General features: G+C 41.6%; 1 protein-coding gene across 9 annotated transcripts in view; it reads left to right on the top strand.

Annotated features, from left to right (window-relative positions):
- Nucleotides 1-25,896, top strand: part of GAPVD1 (GTPase activating protein and VPS9 domains 1) — an 82,106-nt gene extending 56,210 nt beyond the window's left edge. For 2 of the 9 annotated variants that reach the window (XM_036260315.1, XM_036260312.1), the window contains exons 14-26: nucleotides 3,836-3,913; nucleotides 4,146-4,516; nucleotides 7,354-7,441; nucleotides 8,412-8,492; nucleotides 12,651-12,773; nucleotides 14,003-14,132; nucleotides 15,585-15,694; nucleotides 16,010-16,169; nucleotides 17,094-17,281; nucleotides 18,702-18,915; nucleotides 21,023-21,095; nucleotides 21,984-22,181; nucleotides 23,607-25,896. In XM_036260315.1, coding sequence (XP_036116208.1) covers nucleotides 3,836-3,913; nucleotides 4,146-4,516; nucleotides 7,354-7,441; nucleotides 8,412-8,492; nucleotides 12,651-12,773; nucleotides 14,003-14,132; nucleotides 15,585-15,694; nucleotides 16,010-16,169; nucleotides 17,094-17,281; nucleotides 18,702-18,915; nucleotides 21,023-21,095; nucleotides 21,984-22,181; nucleotides 23,607-23,747 — 1,955 coding nt within the window. In that variant the 3' untranslated portion in view covers nucleotides 23,748-25,896. Of the gene's footprint in view, nucleotides 1-3,835; nucleotides 3,914-4,145; nucleotides 4,517-7,353; nucleotides 7,442-8,411; nucleotides 8,493-12,650; nucleotides 12,774-14,002; nucleotides 14,133-15,584; nucleotides 15,695-16,009; nucleotides 16,170-17,093; nucleotides 17,282-18,701; nucleotides 18,916-21,022; nucleotides 21,096-21,983; nucleotides 22,182-23,606 lie in introns of those variants that run through there. The other 7 variants (XM_036260309.1, XM_036260311.1, XM_036260316.1 and 4 more) reach the window with 6 other exon arrangements.
- The last annotated feature ends 656 nt before the right edge of the window (nucleotides 25,897-26,552 follow it).

Genomic DNA, 26,552 nt, shown 5'->3' with positions numbered 1-26,552 from the left:
GGGGTGCAAAATAGCCCCAGTTGAGAACCATTGTTCTAAAGTTGCGGCTTTCAAACTATAGTTATTATGGACCACTGAGGGTCCTTAAGACCCTTTGGAGTGGGGAGTTGAGATCAAACTGGTTTGCCCTGGCCAGTTTTACTCAGTGGTTAGAGCATTGGCCTGTGGACCAATGAGTTACTGGTTCGATTCCAGTCAAGGGCACGTACCTTACTTATGGTTCATCCCCAGCCCTGGTCAGGTCGTGTGGAAGGCAAGCAGTCTCACGTCAGTGTTTCTCTCTCTCTCTCCCTCTATCTGATGGTAAATGGAAAAATATCCTTAGGTGAGGGTTAAAAAAAAAAAGAACACAAAAAACGATTTTCATAATAACAAAAGGTTATTGTCCTTTCCATGTGTTGACATTTGCACTGATGGTGCACAAGAAAGGTGGGTGAATTTGCCGAGGCAGTTAGCACAAAGCAGGGCAGTGGCACAGACTGTGCTCCCAGTCATGTTGTCTCTCACAATTTAAAAAAAGAGACCTTTTGAGAGTCTCTGGTGAAGCAGTAAAAAGTATTTATTACATCTCAATCCTTGAGCACACATCTTTTTAATATTCTATGTGAAGAAAATAGTAAGTACCCCTGATACATTTCTAGTGCAATCTGGAATGAAATATCTCAAGGAAAAACACCTATATGATTGTTTGAGTTGTAAGCTTACTACCTGTTTTTTTTTTCTTGTTTGTTTATTTTTCATGAGACACCAATTTTACTTGAAAGAATGCCTGACAAACTCGTTATTCATCCTTGGGTATTTGACAGACATTTCTTTTTTTTTATCTTCACCGGAGGAAATTTTTCCTTTTTTTTTTTTTTTTTTAATCCTCACCCGAGGATATTTTTCCATTTTTTGTACAGATGGAGTGGGAGGGAGAGAGAGGAAGGGAGAGAGAGAGAGAAACATCGACGTGAAGGGACACATTGAGTGGCTGCCACCCGCACGACCAACCAGGGCCGGGGACAAACTGCAACCGAAGTACGTGCCCTTAGCGGGAACCGAACCCGGGTCTCTCCGGACCGCAGGCCGACGCTCTAACCGCTGAGCCAAACTGGCCAGGGCTCCTTTTTTTTTTTTTTTTAATTCAGACAGAGCAGGAGGGAGAGAGAGGAAGAGAGAGAGAGAGAGAGAGAGAGAGAGAAACATCAAAGCGAAAGGGACACATCAAGTGGCTGCCACCCGCACGACCCAACCAGGGCCGGGGACAAACTGCAACCGAAGTACGTGCCCTTAGCGGGAACCGAAACCAGGTCTCTGGACCACAGGCTGACGTTCCAGCCGCTAAGCCAAACTGGCCAGGGCATTTGTTGAATACTATGAGAATCAACCTGTCACTTGCAGGAAAACAATCGACAAGGTAGAGTTTGTTGCCAATGATACCATTCAACCTTTTAGATAAAAATTATAATTTTGGAAAACTTATATCTACCGTTTTATGAGCTTAACAGTTTCCCACTGTTTAAAGACTTTTCTGATGAGATTGGTGGTGATAAGAATGAAATTTTTAAATTTCATATCTTGACATGTGTCAACATTTGGAAGATTTGGGTATCTAATTGAACCAGTATTTTCCAGATGATCATCAACGCATGATGTTACATACAATATCATGCATGGGTAAAACGTGCATTTAAAGTGCAAGACAGACCAATTAGTAATTTTAAATAACTGAGTATAGGAAATTTCATCGATTTGGTTTCAGTCACCACATTGTAGCTAACCTTTAAAAAACTACTTGTCAAGATTTTATGTAGTATCAAAGAGGAATTTCCACAATTACTGAAAAGACTATTAAAATATCTTCTGCTTTTCAACTATATGTGTAAGGTCAGTTTTTCTATATATTCTTTTTTTTAAAAGATAATTTTCTTTATTTATTTTTAGAGAGAGAAAGAAAGAAGGAAAGAGAGGTAGAAACATCGATGAGAGAGAACATTGACAGCCGCCTCCTGCATGCCCCCCACTGGGGATCGGTCCCACAACCTGGGCATGTGCCCTGAGCGGGAATCAAGCTGATGACCCCTTGATACATGGGTCGACGCTCAACCACTGAGCCACACCAGCTGGGCTCGATATTTTATTTAACCAAAACAACATATTGTAACTAATTCAAAACCGGAGCAGATATAAGAATCCAGCTACGTTCTATTTAGCCATATAGTAAAGGAATTGGTAAAAATGTAAAACTGTCACTCTTCTTGTTATTTTTTATTTCAGAAAATATAGTATTTTCATTTTTAATTTCTAGTATGGTAAATAATAAATATAATGAATCAGTAATTTTTAAGAATAAAGGTGTCCTAAGATCAACATTTTGAGAACTAATGTTCTAAGCTATCTTTCATAATGCTATATCTATTATTTTTTAAAAGAAAGATAAATATAAGATGTAGAACAAAAGGAAAAATCAAAAGGAATAATACTATCATTCATTATAAAAAAGGATAGCTCATCTGACAGGGTAGCTCATTTGGTTGGAGCATCATCCCTTCACACGAGGGTTGTGGGTTCCATCCCTGGACAAGAATCAACCAACAAGTGCATAAATAAGTGGAACAACAAATCAGTCTCCCTCCATTCCTTTCTTTCTAAAAAAATAAATAAAAACATATTTAAAAACAAAAAGAATCCACCAATGAGACCTGGCCGGTGTGGCTCTGTTGGTTGAAGTGTCGTCCTGTGTATCAAAGGTGGTGGGTTCTATTTCTAGTCAGAGCATATTACCCAGGTTGCAGGTTCTATCCCCGGATGGGGTGCATTTAAGAAGCAACTGATTGGTTTCTCTCTCTCTCTCTGAAATCAATTTAAAAAAAATAAGAATCAGCCGGATCGGTGTGGCTCAGTGGATTGAGCATCATCCCATGGACTGAGAGGTCCTGGTTTGATTCCCGGTCAGGGCACATGCCCAGGTTGTGGGCTCAGTCTCCAGCAGGAAGTGTGCAGGAGGCAGCCAATTGATGTTTCTTTCTCACATCGATGTTTCTGTCTCTTTCTCTCTTCCTCTCCCTAAAAAAATCAATAAAAATGTATTTAAAAAAAAGGAATCAACCAGTGAATGCATAAATAAGTGGAACAATAAATCAGAGTTCCTCTCCCCCCACCCTTCTCTCAAGTCAACAAATACAATTTTTAAAAGACAGCTCAGACTCAAAAAGTCTACAGTAACAGGTTTTATATATTGGAAAGTGTTGGCTTCTGCACACTTACCTATTTTAATATTTCTGATTTTGATCGTTTAGACATATGATTAGAGGAGTCATCTTTTACCCTCTAGCTAAGAGAGTGCACTTTAGAAGTTCGAGTTTATTTCATGGTGTAATGTGGAAGTATTCATTTTAATATGAGTTATTTTATAAATTGTCATTTGTTGAGAGCAGTATTAGAATTTCAAATTTTCCAATTTTTTATTTATATTCCTTCTGTAGGTAGTGCTGCCCCTATTTTTATAGGCAGAATCTGAGTTTCAGGAAAGTTGTAACATTCTGAAAATTTTTAAGATTTACATCTTCTGGCTCTGTGATCTTTGCATAAACTGTGATACAATTTGGCCATATAAGTAACAGGCATATGGATGATAAACCACTTAAGTGTAATTAAAATCCATACATGTGGGAAAAAACATAAAATGAATTAGGAGTAATCAGAATTTGACCTTTATTAATTCTTTTTTCCCCCTGATATGCCTCGCAAGTTCTAATTGAAAAAAGTTTGAAAACTGGAAGAATGTCAGAACCATTTTTACTGTGTTGAAACTCTCATTGAGGCCTGAGTTCTGTTTGCCCATCTGTTTTAGGTGCCCACCATCTGACCTCTCCCCCTTCTCAGTCAGACTCTCTGCTGGCCATGTTTGATCCACTGTCTTCACATGAAGGTAAACTTGTCAAATGAACTTTTTAAAAATTGAGATATAATTGATATATAGCATTATATTAGTTTCAAGTGCACAACATAATGATTCAGTATTTGTATGTATTGTGAAATGATCATCCAGTGAGCTTGTTGACTCTTGTCTTATCACAGACAGAAGAATGCAACCAAAATCCTTTGTTAATCCTTGGTTGGATCAGTTGTGTTTCAATTGCAAACTTCTTCCTGTGTTCCAGGGGCTTCTGCTGTGGTAAGGCCAAAGGTCCACTATGCCAGGCCATCGCATCCACCACCAGACCCACCAATCCTGGAAGGAGCTGTGGGAGGAAATGAGGCCAGGCTGCCAAACTTTGGTTCCCATGTTTTAACTCCAGCTGAAATGGAGGCATTCAAGCAAAGGCATTCTTACCCTGAAAGATTAGTTCGCAGCAGGAGCTCTGACATAGTGTCTTCTGTCCGGAGACCCATGAGTGACCCCAGCTGGAACCGCCGCCCAGGCACTGAAGAGCGAGAACTCCCTCCAGCTGCAGCCATTGGTGCTACTTCTTTGGTGGCTGCACCTCATTCGTCATCTTCATCTCCGAGTAAGGACTCCTCAAGAGGAGAGGTATGGGACGCAGACCTCGAAGGAGAATTTGCTGATTGTGGTCAGCTTTAATGTCTGTCTGCCTGATTCTCTTGATATCTGAAATTAACATGAATTATATATATCTAGGATTAAGGATGGACAGTAGTCATGATTAAAGATGATTTGTCAATCTAGTATATCAACAACCATATCCATAGGAAACCTATAGTACTTTGGTTTTGTAGTAAAGTATCTTGAATTTTTATGACACTTTTAACTTTCTCCAAATAATTTTATATCAGATTTCATTTAAACATCACAGTTTCTTTCCAAGATAGTTAGCTGTTATTTTTTCTTTTTTTTCTTTTCCAACGAGGTATTATTTTTTATTTTGAAACAATTACAGAGTTATAAAGAATTTGGAAGTAGATAAAAAACACTCCTCCTCCCAGCCATGTGAGAGTAAGTTGCCAACCCGATGCTCCTGTATTCATCACCTGTGAATACTTTAGTGTAGTGCCCTACAAACAAGCACCTTTTCCTACACATAATACAATCATCAACATCAGGAAATTAAAATTGACACATTACTACATCTAATTCTCACACTCTATTCATGTGTCCTGGTAACATTCTTACAGTAAAAGGATCCCATTCAGAATCACACCTTATATTTAGTTGTCATGTAATTTTATTCTCAGTCTAAAACATTTCCTCAGTTTTCCCTTGACTTTTATGATATTCACACTCTCAAAAATTACAGGCCAGTTTCTAGAATTTAGGTTTGATGTTTTCTCATGACTAGTTTCAGGTGATTCATCTTTGACAGGAATATCACTAACATGACAGTGCTCATTTCACTGCATCAGCTAGCACACAATTTTGATTTGTCTCACACCTGTGGTGGTCATTTGGATCATTTGATGAAGGTATTGTCTGCCAGGCTTCCCCACTGTAAAGTTGTTTCCTTCTCCTTTGTAATTAATAAGTATTTTGTGTGTGTGTTTGGGGGGACCTTTGAAAATATGTAAATATCCTGTTCTTCATCAGATTTTTAATTTATTCATTAATTATATCTGTGGTCCCATGGTTTTCTATTTTAGTCAGTGGGTTTATTACTGTCATTTATTTTTGTTCCTGGTGTGGTCAGTGGGAGCCCCTTTAAGCTGTAAGAGGTTCTTTTGATATGCTACTATCATTCTTTGAGTATCTTTCCTTTTGGCACAAAATTTTATAAGGTGATTTTGTTCAGTGTCTATCCTAGTCCTGGAGTAAGCCATTTCTCCTTTTAGTAGAAAATGGTTTTTAGAAAACAAGATCTGGATACTAGGTGTGCTCTTTGCTACAGGGATGTTACTGCTCCCAGGACCTTGCAGTAGACAGAGCCATGGAGAGAGAGTGAGAGAGAGAATATACATATACATACACACACACTTACATGTGTATTTTTATGTATATCTTTCATTTTTTATTAATTTTTTAGAAAAAGAGGAAGGGAGAGAGAGAAAAATCAATGTGAGAGAGACACATTGATCAGTTGCCTCCTGCATGGCCCCCACCGGGGATCGAACCTGCAATCCTGGGCATGTGCCCTGACCAGGAATCAAACTGGGACCTCTCAGTACCCTGGGATGATGCTCAATCCACTGAGCCACACCTGCCAGGCTGTGTCTTTCTTTTTATATGTAGAGAACCATGAGCTCACACCTATAAATTTCATTCTAGTCAAAAAAACAATAGTTTATTTCATCTTTCTCCCTTTCCATATTTGTAACTCCCTTCTCCAACAGAAACCTGTTTTTATTATTCTTTATATGTATATCTACTCGATCAGTGCCCATGTATCTAATCAATATCCCGTCCCCACTACTAAACCATCTGTGGCACAGATCCCTCACCTCTCTCCTAGGGTTGTGATGTCCCATCTACATGAATGCCCTTAGAGAAAATATTTTAGTTCCAGTTGTATAGATGAAGAAACAAATTAGATAATTTATCTAAGGTCACATGATGGGCTAGTGACATGTGGTCTTAATGATAATGCAACATAATTGGTGATCAAAACATGAACTTTGAGGTTGGTCAGATTTAGGCTTGAGTCCCAGCTGTACCATATACATGCTGTATAACTTTGGAAAGATGACTGATAACCGTTTTTAGCCTCAAATTTCTCATCTGTAAAAAGGGCTTAATAATAGTATTTATCTTCTAAGGCTACTGTGAGGTTTAAATGAGATATATCCTTACACTCAGTGTTTGGCACACAGTACAGACTTGGTTTGATTATTAATATACTGCTACCATCTCTACTATTCTTTATTATTATTATTGTTATTATTATTTTAATCCTCACCTGAGGACATTTTTGCATTTATCTTCAGATAAGAGAGGGAGGAAGAGAGAGAAAGAAACATCGATGTGAGAGAGACACATTGACTGGTTGCCACCCACGCGACCCCAGCAAGGGCTGGGGACAAATTGCAACCGAGGTGTGCTCCCTTAGGGGGAACCGAACCTGGGCTTCTCTGGTCCGTGGGCCGATGCTCTAACCACTGAGCCAAACCGGCCAGGGCTATCTTTATTTGCATTGCATTTACTTATAAGAATGTATTAAGTGTCTACTCTAGGCTAGGCTCCATATTAAGCTCTCAGTTTACTAACAGTGATGAAATAGTGCCTACCCTCAAGCAGATCCTTGTCTGGTGCTAAAAAGGTACATTTGCATTTTCTAGAGACTTCCTATATAGCAATAATAATGGTTTTGCTTTTAAGACAAACCTGAGAGGTATTTATATTTCACAGACTAACTGAAATCCTTTTCTTAGTCATTTGTCCTGCTGCCCAACTCCAAATAAAGCATCAAACTTTTCCTACAGACTGAAGAACGCAAAGATAGCGATGATGAAAAATCAGACAGGAACAGACCTTGGTGGAGAAAACGTTTTGTTTCTGCTATGCCTAAAGGTAATTTGATAAAATATTAGAATGCCATATTAGCAACAAGAAGCAAAGCCCCGAAATCTCTTTCAAAGAGCCAGCATCTCAACTCCTTTCTCTCTCTGAGGTTTGCTGGGCTTGTTTCCAGCTGTTTCCATGCAGGTGAATGCTAAGGCAGAGCTTTAGAAGTGACAGTTCTTGTTCTTTGCAGAGAGTGGTAGTGGTTTCATAAATGGAAATCATGCAAGTCACGGTTGTTTAAATATCATGTACCCCTGATGTAAGACATGTAGGACTTTTGACATATGTATTGCCAATAATTATTGCAGGAAAAAGGGATGCTATCACAATTAAACTGAAAATTTTAAATTTATCCTTTACATTCCTGAAATAAATTTAAGCTTTTAATGTTTATATTCTTTGAGAATGTTTATACTTGGAATATTAGTGAGTGTTTATTTTGGAAGGCAGTTGTATAAAATTGTTTGCTTTTTTTGTGAATAGCCTGGCATTGTACCAGTAGATACTGAGATTTGAGTTTTTGCAAAGGCATCTCTTCTTGAAAGGAGAGATCATCCAGGATGGAGCTAGGGACATCTTCCAAAGGCCTCTTCTTGGCCCTGCGGTGCTCAGGAGCTGAGGAACACCACCTTCACGCCATACTCAAGCCCACTTGATGAGGAGGAGAGAATGGGCTCAGAGTTTTGAATGTGTTGTTTCTGAGCAGAGGTTAAGAGGCAGTGGTTTTGATTTAATCCCAATAGATTCCCGTTAAATCATTCTTCCTGTGGCAGACGACTCTGAACGCTTCTTTAAGAACCTTCAATGCTATTTTAAGAGCCATTATCAGTTGACACTTGGGATTTCTTAGCTTTTAAACTTTTCACCTTCCTTTCACTTAGAAATGTTGGCACACCAGTTAACTCCAAAATGACTGCTGTCTTCCGAGTAGTGCAGTATGTTATATGTCACACTACTGACTTTATTTAATTTCCAGCTCCTATACCATTTAGAAAGAAAGAAAAACAAGAAAAAGACAAAGATGATCTGGGGCCTGACAGATTCTCAACACTCACAGGTTTGTAGACCCATGGACTTCCTGGCTCCTTCATTCCCAGAGCACATATTTCATAACACTTTTTCTTGGGTGCTGTAAGCGTTACCTTTTCAGAAGCGCGTGTCTGTGTGTGTACAGTGGGGAGTATGTTCTTCATAGCTCTGTGGCTTCCAGTTGGCCACAGGGAGTCTCAGTGCACTGTTCCTGCAGACCGCCACCACCATCATCACCTTCATTCTCATGACTCCCGTTTCTGGTGAGGCCCCTGATCCTGGGCCTCGAGACACACCCTACAGCTTGACATCTCAGTGGGATGATGAACATAGTGCCTTTTAGGAGAGTGTGATGATGGTATTAGTGCTGCGCATGCCTTAATCTTTGGATCACTGTTTGAATAGTTTCCTCTAACATTGATTGTAGAATTCTAAATTTATTTTTATCTGTAGCTCTTGATGATTCAGGATCACAGTGAGATTCTCTTTTACCTAATCATTTCCTTTTTTCGTGATAAGGTGTTTGTTCAAACAATATCATAAATTTATAAACTTGACCAATTTTTTACAGCTTCAATCATTTTATCATGGCTATCTGACCCAAGGAAAATACAGCTAGGGGTTGGGTTCTTACCGCATTCAGCATTTGTATTTTTACAGCTTCTTTTTGTCACATTATGAATGAGCACCCTGAAAGGAAAGAGTGTGCATAGTAGTGTTAAGGACTCAACCTTGAGTTTGATAGCTGTGTACTATTTCCAATGACTACAGAGCATCTAGAGGGAAATTAATTTCTCACCTCTTTTTTCTTTATCTTGATTTTAAATTATTTTCTACTAAGTGAAAATGAAGAATTTTATTTAAAAATGGGATATGTTTCAAAAGAACATCCTCCTCAAAGCTCAGTATAGTACAGGTAGAATCCCATTTTAATGCATGTTATTCTAATGTCTAGTCTCTGTTAAATTTAGATGTAGTTCCTTGTCCTAGCACACATCCCTGCTTTGATGCATGACTTTCCTGGAATAAAGGGTTTTGAACAGCAGGTGCTGTGCTCCTAGGCCACTGGTCCCTGCTGAGAGCAGTCAAGCCCATCTTATTCAATCAGCCAATACTTGTTGAACATCTGACTCATGCTGGGCACTGTGCTAAGTGTTGTAGGTATTAAGTCAGATCACACGTGACCCCTGTTCTTTAGGAACTCACAATCTGACTGAGATGAGTTGGAAAGACATCCTTTTGGCAAAATATTTATGTTTCCTTATCATGTTCCTAGGTTAGGACATCACCAATGTTTACAGAGTGGAATACTCTTAATGAAACCTCATGTTTTTATAATGTTGAATTGATCATTTTTGAGAAGTTAATAAATTATTTTTTACTTGTCTTTTGGCAATACATTTTTCTTGAATCTTGGTTCTTAAACTGAAAGCTAAGTAGAATAGAATAAATTTTTTTCATAAAATTTTTCATTTTCTTTGTGTATAATTCAAGCCATTTTACTTCTCTGTCAAAACTTCTACCCAATCCTAACTAATGACCCATTGAAAATTATTATTAAGTCCATTTTTAAATGCTATGAAAGGAAATTTCTTAACAATATTTCAGAATACCACCATTCTTACTATTTTTTTTTTAATGTTGTCTCCCAATCTTTCTGTATTTGTACATGGCTTTTCATGATTGAATCAGAGTATATATATATAACCATATTCTTTTTTGTTGTTGTTATTAATCCTCACCCGAAAATATATTTCCATTGATTTTTAGAGAGAGTAGAAGAGAGGAGTGAGGGAGAGAGAGAAACATTGATGTGAGAGAGACACATTGATTGGTTGCTTCCCACATGACCCCAACCGGGTCAGGGATCAAACCTGAAACCCAGGTATATGCCCTTGACTGGGAATTGAACCTTCTGTCTAAGGGCTAACACTCTAACCAATGAGCCAAACCAACCAGAGCTGTAACTGTGTTCTTTTACCACAAGTTATTTCATGTACTCTCTCCAACTTCTACTAGACATAGTGAGGTTTTGTTGTTGTTGTTGTTGTTTTAAATCCTCAACCAAGGATATTTTTCCATTTATCTTCAGATAGAGTGTGAGGGAGGGGGAGAGAGAGAGAGAGAAAAAAACATCAATGTGAGAAAGACACATTAATTGACTGCCTCCCACATAACCCCAACCAGGGCTGGGACCGAACTGCAACCGAGGTATGTGCCCTTGACCAGAATCAAACCCGTGACTCTGGTCCGTGGGCCAATGCTCTAACCACTGAGCGATACCGGCCAGGGTGACAGTGGTTTTTAAATCATTTTTATTGGCTCTAAGAAGATCTATCACATTATTTTGTTACCATGCTAATGTGTGTTTTTTTGCTTTTGACTATTTATATTGTATCCAACTTTTACTATGAAACTAATGCTCACAGCCTCATACATGTAGCATTTTTTTTTAATCCTCACCTGAGGACATTTTTCCATTCTTTTGTTCAGATAGAGTGGGAGGGGGAGAGAGAGAGAGAGAAACATCAACGTGAAAGGGACACATCGAGTGTCTGCCACCTGCACGACCCAACCAGGGCCAGGGGCAAACTGCAACCAAAGTACATGCCCTTAGCGGGAACCGAACCCCGGTCTCTTGGAACCGCAGGCTGACGCTCCAACCACTGAGCCAACCCTACCAGGGCAACATTTTTTTGTTTGTTTTGATTATTTCCCTGGGATAAAATTTTTAAGAATGGCGTTAAAGAAATAAAGTCAATAAGCAACATATGGCTTTTACTATATTTAGCCAAATTCAATTGTCCCTTTTTCAAAAGAGTCTCAACAGCTCTGAAAACCAATAGCAAAAAGGACTCCCCCTCCAGGAAAAATTTTGTAATGATAAAGGTTTTATCAGTTTACATTGTGAAGATCAGATCATGACTCTGATCATGCATTCAAATGCCATTATAGCAGAAAGATTAAATTACTTTGGAAATTCTCTCTCTCCAATTTACTACAATTTTACAGAGACAGAAATACCAGATATTTTTTTCATGGAAACAAAAGAAGAGCCTATGAGTATAAGTACTTCACCTCTTTATACCTCAATTTCCTCTTCTGTAAAATGAGGATGATAGTAGTACCTCCCTGTAGGGTTGTTGTGATGATTGATTGAGATCGTTCCTATAAGGTGCTTGGCACGGTTCCTGGCACATGGTCAGTGCTCAATAAATGTTAGCTGCTATTAACACACACATATAAATTCTAGCGATTTTTATGTGATTTTAGACTTTTTAAAAAATGGGATTCTACCAGAATGCGGACATTTATGGTAGTTACCTGCTTGGCCTAGATCTATTGCAGGACTTTACATTTCACTGTGGAACTTGATTGTGTTCCATAGATCTGTAGCAGTGCTCTGCTTTGATAACTGGCTATTAATTTGACTGCAGGAAAACATTTCAATACGCCGATTTTGCTGACAGGATGACGGTCCTGTCAGTAAACAGTGCTGCCTCAAGTGATTGTGATAAACTTTTTCTCTGTGTGCCTCAGGTACAATTTCAGCACTCCCCAACAATATCTAGCTTCTCTGGGAGTGCCTCTGACACCACTGCATGCACAAAGTGCTGTGTTCCCGCAGCCACGCTGTCATGGTGAGGTCCAATGAGGTAGCAGATGAAAATCTGAAGTTTTCAAATCTGGTGTAGAGCGAGAAATCCAGGGAGCAAGACTGGAGGAAGGCAATTTTTGTTATTATTTAAAAGGCTTTAATTCTCAGTTTGAGTACTTTTTTTGTTCCTTCAGCATGGAGATGTCTGAATAAATGAAGTCTGCATATAAAAATGCATTGTTGGAAGTTCTATTAGCATGCGTTGCTAATAACAGTGGTTTGAGTGTAAGCACTTTAGAAACCCATCATCTGTTGAGTCTGCACTGAACATATCAACACCGTCATGCAGAATTCTGGTGATAATGAGAAAAGGGAGCTAATCCTCCCAATTCCATGCTTTGGCGAGGCTCTCAGATCTAGAAATGGGAGGAGTAGGTAGCTGCATGGTGCCTCTTAACATTGAGATATGTGCTCTTTTTAAGTCTTATCTCCTAATCGGCCTTTGGGATTATGCTCCTGGTGTCGTACTAACATCAGAGTTGGTACAAACCGAGGGGAGCTAATTCTGTCATTCTCCTTTCCCTGCAGATGATCCCAGCCCTAGACTCAGTGCACAAGCTCAGGCTGCTGAGGATATTCTGGACAAATACAGGAATGCTATTAAACGAACCAGCCCCAGTGAAGGAGCCGTGGCCAGCTATGAAAGTGCAGGTGGTAACCATGATAAAGATTTGAATAGTAACTTTTGTATCATAGTGATAAAGGTGATTTGAATTAAAAGTAGCCTTTTAATAGCACTACTTTTGAATAGCTGTCCCAAAAATATGGTACAATCCCCAAGATAAATGAAGAGGAAACAAAAGAATATAAAAGCATAACCTGTACACTGCATGTATGTATGCTTGTATGTGCACAGAGTGTCTCCGGAAGGAGATTGAGAGGGGGAGTCTGGGAGAGGTGAGCTTTGCACAGTTTTTATTTTGAAAAGTTTTAAAATAACAAAAGTTGAAAAAATAATACAGGGCAGGTCCATATTTCCTCTACCTAGAGTTGTCAGTTGTTAGCATTTTCTAACATTTCTCTCTATATAGTTTTTCCTGAAGCATTTGAGATTATCTTCTGAGGATAAAGATATTTTTTCTATACAAGCACAATATCTTTATTGTGCTTTTTTTCCTTTTGATGTTATACAGACATGCCTTTTCTAAATTGATTACTTGAAAACAAGTGTGGAACCACAGATTTGTCCTGGCTGCATTTGTGAATTCCTCCCAGCTCATCCCTGGGCAGTAGGGGAAGCCCTGGGGAGGAGAATGGAGACCTGTACACATGGTCCCCTCAGCCACTGGCTAGTCAAGGGGTTTGCAGCTGTCTTCTATGGGCAAGATTCCATGTCCATAGAATGAAGTGTTGCATAAAATGATTTTGAGATCCCTTTCAGTTCTCTGGTTCACTAATTCCGATTAGAGTATTTTTTTAAATATGTTTTTATTAATTTTTTTAGAGGGGGGGAGAGAGAAAAACTTCAATCGGTTGCCTCCTGCATGCACCCTGACTGGGGATGGATTGAACCCAAAACCTGGGTACGTGCCTTGACTGGGAATCGAATTGGGGACTTTTTGGTGCACAGGATGACACTTAATCAACTGAGCCACACTGACCAGAGCCAGAATTATAATTTTTATTAAATAAAGACTTGTCATTGTTTTTGATTAGGATTGGTATAAGAAGTAAAATCATTCTCTTCTCAACAAGTGTTTTCTTGATATATTATCATTGCTATAAATATCTTGTTTAAATGTTTGAGGTTCTCTTTCTTTTTCAAAGAACTCTCACTGTAAAGCACAATGCTAATTTATTGCTGAGTTGCTCAGAAAAACTGGTGCCAGAATATTTCAGATTAACCTGCTTATCCTTTGTGGGGGATGGGTTTTGTTTAGAGGTTATGGGTGATGGTGAAAGTGCACACGATTCTCCTCGAGATGAAGGGCTGCAAAACATCTCAGCCGATGATCTCCCGGACTCTGCGAGCCAGGCGGCCCACCCGCAGGACTCCGCTTATTCTTACAGGTATTTCTCCTATAGGATTTAGGATTTGCGAGGTTGGACTTTTCATCACCATTGCAGTCACCTCAAGTCAAGTGATTCATTGAGTCACTTAGTAACTGTATAAAGCAGAGAGATAAGAATGAAATGGCTATTTCCTGAGAAGACTTGGCTTCACGTGTGGATGTCATATATCAAAGGCTTGAATTCAGGGATAAAAGAAAACCTCATGTGCTCACAGGTGCCACATAAATAATTACAATGAAACAAGTGGCAGTGCCTCTGCCCATGCAAAGCTCCCAGCCCATGTGAGAGACGTTGGGGTTGGAGGAGGTGGGATCATCTGCAGAGCTGTTGGCGAACCCACTGTCCCCATAGACCTGCTGGAGCCCCTCTGTTTGTCATCCTCTTCATCACCCAGATTCAGCAGTCACTGATACATGGCCAGTACTGTTTCATATTTTCCTCCCCCTGCCCCCAGTTAGTTTAAAGAAAACTCTCAATAGTATATAATTTTATTTATAAATATTACAGAGCTTTATAATTTATTTTCTACGGTAAAATTGGAGTGGCAGACAGTTTTAATTTTTTGCCATGATGAGTCTTGGCAAAGCAGGTAGATAACACATTTGATAGACGTGATCTGTAAATTACTCGTTTTATAGGGAAGCAAGCCAATAGGGAAAGACTCAGAGCTGTCAAGTGAGGTGGACAGTGAGTATCCTGCAAGAGGAGCAAACTTTGGCTTGTTTGCTGAGGTCTTTCAGCTCCTTTCCTTGGATGGCAGCAGAACATTCTGAGGGCGTTGTGGTCCAGGCCCTATGGGACCAGAAAGGGCCATGGCCACCAGCAGATGAAAGAATGTCAGTGGCACCTCTCAGTGTGAAGAGCTGCATTGTTGTGAAGGGTGACACCTTACTGAAGGGTGCTCTACCCTGGATGGTAGTAGGTGCTTCAGTAGTTAGAAGTTGAAAGGGGCATGTTTCAGCTCAGCACCGAAGGTTTCCAGCAATAGAACCATAAGAAAGGGCTTCTTGCTGGTCATGAGCTGTCTAGTGGCAGGATCAACACTTGTTGAGAACTGTAGTGGAGCCCTGGCCGGTTTGGCTCAGTGGTTAGAGCATCGGCCTGCGGTCCCGAGAACTGTAGTGGAAGGCATTCTGAGTTGGGGTGGGGGACTCCTAAACGCCTTTCTGACTCATAGAGTGTCTGCCCTAGACCGCAGCACATCTAGAAGGTCAGAAAGCACTTGTTACTTACTGATTCTGGTGACTTTACAGACACTTTTATATCCTTGCTCCTCGGGTAACTAGAACACCTGTTCCTGTAAGTGATGTGTCAGTAAGTTTAAAATCACCTTTAATTTATGACCACTTGAAACATTTGAGTCTTGAGGTAGCATACTAATTTACATAGTAAATGTTCATAAAGTGTGACCCTCTGGATATAGAAATTAACCTTTAACTCATTTTTCAGAGATGCAAAAAAGAAACTGAGGCTTGCTCTGTGCTCTGCGGATTCTGTTGCTTTCCCTGTGCTAAGCCATTCAACAAGGAACGGTTTACCAGACCACACAGACCCAGAAGGTAAGTTGCTGTATGACCATTTCCCCCCCTATATTTGAAGGTTGAACTGTATAAAATTGCCCATATTCAACTGTATTTAAGCTTTACAGCAATTCCATATGGTTCAACTTAATACATTTGTATTAGGATCTATTCAGGGCACTTTGGTTACTGCTGGTTCATTAAATGTTCTCTGACTGAGAGTGGCAGTTCAGCTTGGTTCCGCTAATCCATGGTGAAGCAGAATCGACATCCCAGCGGCTGAGGGATGACATCCAGCTTGACTAAGCACATGGATTTTCTCAACAGTAACAGAATTCTTATTTTTTTGTTTAGAGAATGAAATTGTATGCTTCTTAAAAGTTCAAATAGCCGAAGCAATTAATTTACAAGATAAGAACTTAATGGCTCAACTGCAAGAAACAATGCGTTGTGTGTGCCGCTTTGACAACAGGACTTGCAGGAAACTGCTGGCCTCCATCGCCGAGGACTACAGGTACACACAGCCTGTCGCTGGTAGGCCAGTTTCAGCTACAAGTAGTTTCTTCTCAGTCCTGATTTCGGAAATGAATATAGGCTTACTACAAAGTGCTGGTTCTGTTTATCCGCATGTAGATTCCCGAGGGATTCCTATTTAGTCTGGAAATTTAGTTACAGATAAACAGGTCTTACAAACTGAGAAGTGTCATTTACTTCAGCATTGCACAAAGGAGCTTTAGCAGAGGTGAGGCCAGGATAACTAGGGTGTCATTTACTCTTTTTTAGGGGTGATAGGGAAGACTACTTCCCTGGACCAGGGAGGCAGGAGTAGGCCTGGGAATTGCTGCCCTTTGTCTCTGGCCAAAGGTTAGGGTTAGGGTTATGGTCAGGGTCAGGGTCAGGGTTAGGGTTAGGGTCAGGCCCTTGCTAACAGTTGAGAAAAATATAGTTGAGATGCTTAGGAAGTGAAGAGGCTTTGAGTCTTAGGGCACAGGTGCTCTGAGGTTGTTAATTTAGACTGTTTGCAAATAATTGATGGTATGTTTAATGATATAGTAGTATAGCAAGCTGTATTTTGTTCTTATTTTAGTTTTCTGGAACATTCAATTGCATGTTAGGTACGAGGTCCTGCCAGCATGGAGACTGCTCCAACATAAAACAGGCCAGCGACGTGAGGGGCTCAGTCATGCTCAGTGAGTTAGGGGCTGAATGGTCAGCCCAGGAGATAGTGTTCTTCACAGACATGCAGAATGGTTCTGTTTCTTAATCTGGCAGCGTAATTTGTCTTTAAGATTGTTGTCTGTGGTCTCACATGCTAATGTGCAAAACCAAAATCTAGGAAGTGATTTTTTTTAAAAAAAAGAAAAATTAGGACTCTTAGTTTCTAAAGAAAATGTGCACTGTATATATCTGGTGTCCTGCAAAGCATATTTCCTTTTAGGAAAAGGGCCCCCTATATTGCTTATCTTACTCGCTGTCGACAAGGACTGCAGACCACACAGGCTCACCTGGAAAGGCTGCTGCAGAGGGTTCTGCGGGACAAGGAGGTGGCCAATCGGTACTTTACCACCGTCTGTGTGAGGTTGCTGCTTGAGAGCAAAGAAAAGAAGATCAGGGAGTTCATTCAAGGTAACCGAAGACCGGTAGATTGAGCATCTCTTCAGCCATGTCGTACTAGGAAGACTTAGAAGTTGTGTTTTGCTAGTCTGTTTAAATATCTATATGTCTAAGAGCAGTTCCTTAAATTCCCAGCTATTTTATGGATTCTTTTTTTTTTATCCTCACCTGAGGATACTTTTTCATTTATCTTCAGATAGAGTGGGAGGGAGGAAGGAAGAGAGAGAGAGAAATATCGATGTGAGAGAGACACCTCGACTGGTTGCCTCCCGCATGACCCCAGCCAGGGCCAGGGATGGAACCGCAACTGCACTACGTGCCCTTGACCAGAATTGAACCTGTGATTCATTGGTCCACGGGCCAACGCTCTAATCGCTGAGCCAAACCAGCCAGGGCATTTTATGGATTCTTAATAAATAAATTTTATTTTTATTGGACGGAATATCTATAGTTTATTTTAAAATTGATAAAATCGGTAAAGTACTGGATCCACACAGTTTTTCTCATTTTTTTAAATCAAAGTATATAATTTTTTAAGAAATCTCTTTTATTGATTTTAGAGAGGAAGGAAGGGAGAGGGAGAAAGATAGAAAAATCAATGAGAGAAAAACATCAATTGGCTCCCTCCTGCACAACCCCACTGGGGATCGATCGAGCCCACAACCCGGGCATGTGTCCTGACCAGGAATCAAACCAGTGACCCCTTGGTGCATGGGTCAACGCTCAACCAGCTGAGCCACACCAGCTGGGCCAAAGCATATAATTTTTATAATACACCCCTTGCTCTTCTTTTTTTTTTTAAATTCCTCACCAGAGGATACTTTTTATTTATCATCAAATAGTGGGAGGGAGGGAAGAAAGAGAGACAGAGAAACATTGATGTGATAGAGCCACATCAACTGGTTGTCTCTCCTGCACAACCCGACCAGGGCCGGGGACAAACTGCAACTGAGGCACGAGCCCTTGACCGGAATTGAACCCGTGGCTCATTGGTCCTCAGGCCGACACTCTAACCACTGGGCCAAACCAGCCAGAGCCCTTGTTCTTTTTTAACAAAAATATATTTTTATTGATTTTGTAGAGAGAGGGGAAGGGAGAGAGAGATAGAAACATTGATGTGAGAGAGAAACATCGATCAGCTGCCTCCTGCATGCCCTCTACTGAGGATTGAGCCTACAACCCAGGCATGTACCCTGACTAGGAATTGAGGTGGGACCTCTCAGTCCATGGGATGATGCTTAATCCACTGAGCCATACCTTTCTCCTGATTTTAATGATTTGGCAGGATATTCTCCTAAAATAAACCATGCCCAGACACTTTTCGCTTTAAGAGCATAGCATCTACATAGCTAGTGATTAAAATGATTTCTGTAACTTTCTTTTTAAAATTATCCAGGTAGTGTATTTTTAAAATTATTATTTTGCATTGGAGACTTTCAGAAACTCACAGCAGCTGATGATAAAACTGCTCAGGTAGAAGATTTCCTGCAATTCCTTTATGGTGCGATGGCCCAGGACGTTATATGGCAAAATGCGAGTGAGGAGCAGCTTCAGGACGCTCAGCTGGCCATTGAGCGAAGCGTGATGAATCGGATTTTCAAGCTTGCTTTCTACCCTAATCAGGATGGGGACATACTCCGTGACCAGTGAGTGCTTCTGTGTGTAGTGCCTGTGTTGAACCATGTAGGGATGCATCAGCTAGCCCATACTTTAGAGGAACTACATGTAAGACTGCAATCTTAGGAAGAAATGCAGGTTGTTACCATTTTTTACCCATCTGAGTTACAATATCAAAAAGAATGCTGTTCCCGTTTTCAGGGATGTGTGGAATCAGGCAAAGGGCATAGAAATTGGTCTGGCCCTTTTGGAAGGCACTGCTGTTTACTCTGCCTCAACTCTTCTTCCCTTCCTTCTTCATACTCATGCTTACCTTCAGCTCTTGACTCGGGCGTCACTCCTCAGGGAAACCTTTCCTGGCCTTTCTGACGAGGTTGACTCCCCTTGCAGGGCTCTCTGGCCCGTGTACTTTTCTCAGTTGCAGTTTTACATTTGTTAGTCATGATTCTCAGCCTGGCATTGCTGACACTGGGGCCGGGTGGTTCTCAGATCAGGCACTGTCTGTGCATTGGAGGAGCTGAGCAGCTGCTCTGTGCTCCACACACGGAAGCCAGCAGTACCACACCAGGGAGAACCCAGAGGTCTCCAGACACTGTCAGACAATGTCTCTTGGAGGGCAAAACCGCCCCTGCTGTTGTTCACTGGTTTGTGTGACTCCTCTCCCCTGCACCGTCCCTCCACGACGGCAGGACTGGAAGGCCTTCCCTCACCTCTGTCAGCCTCGAGCACAGGGCTTGACTGCGAATGTGCGTTCGGTATTCATTAGGAATGAAAAATTACATGTTTGAATATCAAAAAATATCTGGAATTATATGGTATGTAACTTATATTTTAGTAAAGATGTTTTTAGAAACTAATCCTAAAAATCAATCCTGAAAAAAAAATACCTGCCATGGAAACTGGTTATTTTGGGGCAGTGAGACTGGACGACTTAGCATTTTTCTTCTCCTCTTCTGCATTTTCTTGAGCATTGCTTTCCAGCCCGTTTCCGCCCCAGGCACGTTGCGGTGACCACTGTGCTCCCAGCTGTAACAGTGACTTACTGTGCCAGGGACTCTCAAGGGGTCCATGTAATAGGATCTCAGGCTGGGTCATGAGTGGTTTTTGGAAGATTTTTTCCATGGACATTTTAAGATACTGCATGTAGCCCTGGCCAGTTTGGCTCAGCGGTTAGAGCGTTGGCCTGCGGTCCAGAGAGACCTAGGTTTGGTTCCCTCTAAGGGCATGTACCTTGGTTGCAGTTTGTCCCCGGCCCTGGTTGGGTCGTGCGGGTGGCAATCACTAGATGTGTCCTTTTCACGTAGATGTTTCTCTCTCTCTCTCTCTCCTTCCCACTCTATCTGAACAAAATATGGAAAAGTGTCCTCGGGTGAGGATTTTAAAAAAAAAGATACTGTATGTATATTTGAGAAAGTTCACTTTCCTCTGAATGGGTTAGGGATGTTCCAGCTTGCCTCTTACTTGTTCAGTCTGAGGGGCTGCTGGCCCACCCCAAGCCTCTCTCCTTAATATGCCGAGTGGGACCTGTTTTCTCTCCAGAACACCAGCTTTTGGCTTCCAGCGTGGGGTAAGGAGTGGGGACATTCAAACTGTGTTGACTGCAAAGAGCACTTTGAAGCAGGTGATTCCTGCCTTCTCCTCCCTGGCATTTCTGCAGATGTTAGAGAGGAGAGCTAACAGCCTTCAGAACACGAACAGGAAAGCTGGGTGTTTAGCCCATGTGGCCTTAGTCTAACCTTTACCTGTTCACCTGTTTAAGCCGAATTATTCTCCCCTGTGAAATGAGACGTTATGTGTTGAGTCCCTTCTCCATCTAAGCGTCTTTGGCTTCTGGCTTTTGATCCTCTACCTCCTGTCAGCTTGTTCACTAATTAGTGTGTCCAGGTGGTTTGTGGGCTGCAGGTTCCTCTCTGCTGCCCCTGGAATGCCATCCTGGTCTGACTCTGGCTGCATCCCCTCGCTCACTCTGCATTTCTGAGCAGATTCTAGAATGCCTGAGAGTCTCAACTGTAACTGTAATCTGTATCTAGAAATAAGTCTAAAATGTTTTAAAAGTTTTCCAACATCAATTATGGCACTTTGTGTACCTAATTTGTTGGAATATATATTTACATATTTGTTTTGGGGGGTTTTCAGGGTTCTTCATGAACATATTCAGAGGTTGTCTAAAGTAGTGACTGCGAACCACAGAGCCCTTCAGATACCAGAGGTGAGATGCCGGCTGACAGCGTGGGTGGCGGTGGGCACTGAGAGCTGCTCCGTGTGCCATGTGCATGGTCCCAGTTTTCCAAGGAAACAGAATGTAATAAAATATGTAACACCGTTTGCATTAGAGTACTTCAGTCCAAGTGAAGTTCTCAAAGATCCTTCCGAGGATTAAAATTCCTGGCGTGGAAAGGGACCTCGGTGGCGGAGAGGGCCGGCCAGCCGGGCGGACGCAGCTCCTGCTCCAACTTGGCGCAGGCGGGGCCTCTGGGCCGCAGAAACCTGTTCCAGGGGAGCAATTGCCCCTGACTGTGGTGCCAAGTGACCTTTTAGTTATTGATAATAGAGCTTTTACCTGCATACAGATCTTACAAAATAAGAAAGTAGGAAAATGTCAGGTATTTGAGCTTTCTGGTCATTTTATCAAAATCCCCACTAATGGAACATTAACGAGCATAAAAATGTTAATTATATTTGATTTTTTTGAATCTGTTATTTCTAGAACTACAGCACAGGCACATATTACTTTATAAATTATTTCCTTTTTAATGTAGCTTGTTTATGCATTTGGAACCAGCTACTACATGTAGAGAAGTTCATCCTAGCTATTTAAGAAAGATTGAAATTTTATGAATTCTAGGTTCTGTGTTGTTATATACTGTTTCTATTAGTGGCTATCTAGGTTGCTTTATTGTAAAGTGCAGAGCAAATTGTTTAAAAGTTTAAAAGTTAAGCTTCAATCTTTAGTAGAAGGTGAAGGAAGTGCAGTCTGGTTTTACCAAAGAGAAGGGAAAGGCAACAACCGTCCCCTCCTGCCCCTGACAGAGGACGTGTGGCCGCTGTCCATGTTTGTCATTCAATTCAAGATCTGTCTGCCTGTCTGGTCTCTCAGGTTTATCTTCGGGAGGCACCGTGGCCATCCGCACAGTCAGAAATCAGGACTATAAGTGCTTACAAGACCCCCCGGGACAAAGTGCGGTGCATCCTGAGAATGTGCTCCACCATCATGAACCTCCTGAGCCTGGCCAACGAGGACTCCGTCCCAGGGGCAGATGACTTTGTCCCTGTTTTGGTGTTTGTGTTGATAAAGGTGGGCCCCTCCCCAATGTCAGTGAAAAGATTCATTCATGTGGCATTGTGAGCAGGTGTCATCACAGGATGTTAGACATCATGGCTCTTTCCAAGCCTCCAGCTCTACGTTATCCAGAAAGAAAGTGTCCAGCGTCAAATGTCATTCTGTCCAGAAATCAGGGTTTTCAAAAGAAAGGATGGGAGGACCAGATTCGTAGACGAACATTTTAAAGCAGTGCCTGGAGTCCATGGATGGGGTCAGTGCATGATTGTTGAGTGAAGGAAGAACTGCTCTTACCATCTCCTTTCACGTTGCAGTCTGCATGGTGCTTATCACATAAACTCCTACGTTTGCCCATCATCACTCTCCTCCTTTAGTCTCTTGTTTTGTAATTGTACCATTATTTTTATTTAGTTTTAAATATGTTTTTATTGATGTTTTAGAGAGAGAAACATCGATTGGCTGCCTCCTGCACACCCCCTACTGGGGATGGAGTCTGCAACCTGGGCATGTGCCCTGACTGGGAATCGAACTGGGACCTCTCAGTCCATGGGACGATGCTCAGTCCACTGAGCCACACCACCAGGCTGTAATTGTACCATATTATTTTTAGAAGTACTGACATACTTTGTCCTTTTTTGTCTTTAAAGTTGAGATTTTATCTTCTGAACAGTTTCTTTTGAACATTTTTGGGGGGGACCATGTGGTTTGGGTGCGTCAGTCATGTGCTGCTGTCAGCTTAGCCCATCTGTTGATGTCTGATGTTTGACACATATCTTAGTAGTTGTTCACGTTTGCAGTATTTCTGCAGCCTGAACTGCGAGGCAGAAACGCACAGGGTCAGTGTGCGCAGCCTTCACGGCCCCTCCCAGCGCCGCCGCTCTCCCCTGCACTGGGAGGTGTCCTGTGGGCTTGTTCTGAGGAACAGGCTGGGGCTCGTCTTCCTGACCACTACCACACCCGTGTCCTTCTTGCCACGTGAAGAAGGTGAAAAAGCAGATGGTCTGTGTTACCTCTTGCAACAGAGGGCCTATTTTTTATAGTGTTTTCTTTCTCAGCTGATTCTACCCGAACTTACTACCCAGTTATCACTCAGTTTGCCTACAGCATTTATTTCCTTATCTCACATTCTGGAGTCCTGGGAGGCTGAGTAAGTCCAGGGGGGTGGGTTCAGCCTCCTTAGGGACCAGTGGGGTTCAGTGACTTGCAGGCATAGGAAGCTCAGGACAGTTCAGCCAGGATCAGAACCCAGCTGCCTCTCCAGTATACTGTTGCTGTTCACATAGCTAGGGCTTACAAAATAGTTCAAAAAAGGGAATCGGGAGATTATTTTCAGAAGGACTGGTATCTCTTTCAGAGAAAAACATCTGAGGATGTTAACCGGAGTGATTTTTGCAGAGCTATCCATCTGACTGACTGACTTGTTATTTCTCATTTCTCTAGGCAAACCCCCCCTGTTTGCTGTCCACTGTCCAGTATATCAGCAGCTTCTATGGCAACTGTCTGTCTGGGGAGGAGTCCTACTGGTGGATGCAGTTCACGGCAGCTGTGGAGTTCATCAAAACCATCGACGACCGAAAGTGACCAGGCCTCAGGCCCACCAAGGCAGCTGACTGTCCAGCGGCAGACTGATCTTTGAGAAATGTACCAGCTGCCTTGAAGGCTAAAGCTTGTTTTGTATAATATTGTATAGTATTCAGACATTTTAAAACAGATCTTTACTAAACAGATTAATGAGCTAACAATCAGGTTCTCTTTTCTTCGGGCTCTTCCTTTCTGAGTTGCATATTTTACTCTTTTGTCCCCAGGTAGAGAATAGTACTGCAAAAAGGGACCATGTTTTTCAGGTATTTGAAATACTAAAAAACAAAGCAAAACCTCCTAGAAAATGTCTAGATCTCCATTCATGGGTACCCATTCTTTCCTTTTATGTAACAAAGAAGAAAGATGCTGTCTAACCCTGTAGGCAATCCAGTGGGAGGGAAGGACAGGTCGCACTGAGGGTCACAGTGGTGGTGACATTGGTGGCATTATCTATAAATACATTCACCTAATTGAAAAGCCAAGAAGGAAATGTAAATATAATATATATTTATATTTGATGTAATATGGACATCTTCCTATTCTAATAAACAAGGAGTATTGCTGATAGTAGATTGTGATGTACCCTCTTATAAAATGGTTTCCTTGACAAAATTTAAGCTGAGCTTAAAATCAGAGAACATAAAAATACACAGAAAAATTTATTAAGGTATAATACAGTTAGTTTATTGAACTTTCTAGGTGTGGAGTTAGATAGATGCCCAAGGCTGCCTTTGATGAGAGGTATAAAAATCGTGAGTGAGTCACCTGGACAGTTCTCACCGTGGACATCTGTGAGCCTGCAGGAACAGTGGCTGTCTGGTACTGTGTGTGGTACTTCTCATCTGAAATACCGAGTATAGTGTAGGAGCCCCAAACAGAACTTACAACCCTTTCATTGTAAAATATTTTTGATGATTATTCACATTGAATGTACAGACCAGGAATTCAGTGAATGTCATTTTTTTTAAAAACTAATTTGTATTGTCTGCTCTAGTGATACAAGTTTTATTAGTGATAAAGTATTTTAATCAACCATACTATTCTTATGGGAAAAATCTATTTTGGCAGGTTTCTGTGCCTTTATTTCCCTCTTCTGAAGAAACGTCCATGTTTCAATATTTTGTTTTGATTGTATATTGATAATTAATCAGGAATGGGTTTCGGTGTCTGAGAAATTGGCCACGGAGGCACACCACAGCTTCAAGCACAGTCTTGTACCTGGTCACCACCAGTGGACTGTTTTCACTTGGTACGTTTCCTACAGACTCGGGCCCACGCTTGAGTCCCTGTGCTGACAGTGCTTCCGGGCGCCTCGCACAGAGACACAGGTGGTCTCCTCCCTCTCTGTAAGACAGCTGTGTCATTGCGCCTAAGGAAGCTGGGTGCTCTTTGTGCCCCCACCTTCTCTCATTCATTTATTTTAAAATAACCAAACAAGTTGCACAGGAGTGTAGGATGCGGTTTCTGTCTTTTAGAGAGAGATCAGAATTAAACGAGTACTACAAAATGTCCTTTTGAATGTTAGGTCAAGAAGCCTATGTACAGTCATGTGCTTCGCGGGCGGTAACTGTCAAACTTGCCCAGGGATGAGAAGTCCAATCCCATCTTAAATACTTGATGAGACAAACTATCCAACATGATTTCTAAGACCTAGAGGCAGTCCATTTTCTTCAGCATTTGATTCAATAAATGTTAAGTCAACAGAAGACTTGGTATAGTTGAACGTCATTGTTAAGGGATTTAACTCAGAAGTCAATGAGATGTTTTCCCTCCATAGTGATTGCTAAATTTCTTCTATATTATCACCATGGAAATAAATATGAAGATGTGGACACTGTACAGGGCTCTTTTCTGTGGAGCAGAAGGTGTTGTTTGGGGTGTAGGGCTACACTGAGGCAGGAGATGGGGCTCTGCAGGGCTTGCACCCCTGGTGAGAGGAGAACCCCAGAGATTTGGCGTCGGGGTTGCACCTCCGAGATGCAGGTGGGTGCCTGGGCCTTGACCAGGTGCTGGCAGAGATGCACCGCCCAGCTGTCGAAGGGGCAGCGAAGGGCCCTTCCGGAAACCTTCAGGAGCAGGGACTTCTCTATTCCCTGTCCCTAGTTTGATTTCATTGAAGGATTTTTCCTTGCTCTAGGTCAAATCTCGTCACAACTGTCGCTTTCTTTAAAAAAAACAAAACAAAAAAAACCCCTGCTTCTGAAAGCCTTTTTTATACAGCTGTAAAATCACTGAAGTAAGAATAAGGCGCTGGGAGGGATGGACAATAGATGTGACACGTGGCGTTTTCCCTGTTCCCTGAAGCCTTTGTCTAACGAGGACTTTTGATACTCATGTTGCTGAGCACATTCTGGGACAAAAGTCGGCCCAAACCGCCGAGCCCAGCGCTTGCCCGAAGAAGCCAGCGAGTGTGTGCGGCGCCAGCTCCTGTTGCTGCCCTGGGGATTCCAGTTTGGCCCAAGTAGGGGCCAGCTGGGTATTTTAAATGAGGGAGGGTTTAAGAACATTCTCTGGCGTGAGTGGGTGTGCAAAGGGAAACTGGGCCCACACTCAGAATCATGAGTGGACAGCAAAGACGTGACAGATGTGGTTAGCTTCCTCCATTTGTGTGTCCAGACCTTCCCTTCCGGCCTCCATTCTGCTCCCTTCTTTAAGGAGAAGTCTGTATTGCCCTCTTTTTTAGTTCTTTTACATCTAGTGGATTTATTCTGTATGCAGTTGCCATAATTTAGGGGGAAATCAGAAACAGTGTTGAAGTTCGAAGAATTTTGAGTAAGTAGATCACTAGTGATATTTGAGGTTTTG

The sequence above is a fragment of the Molossus molossus genome, unplaced genomic scaffold (genome assembly GCF_014108415.1).
Source record: "Molossus molossus isolate mMolMol1 unplaced genomic scaffold, mMolMol1.p scaffold_m16_p_14, whole genome shotgun sequence".
NCBI lineage: Eukaryota > Metazoa > Chordata > Mammalia > Chiroptera > Molossidae > Molossus > Molossus molossus.
Note: the sequence above shows the minus strand (reverse complement) of the source record. Positions and strands in the feature narration are given on the sequence as shown.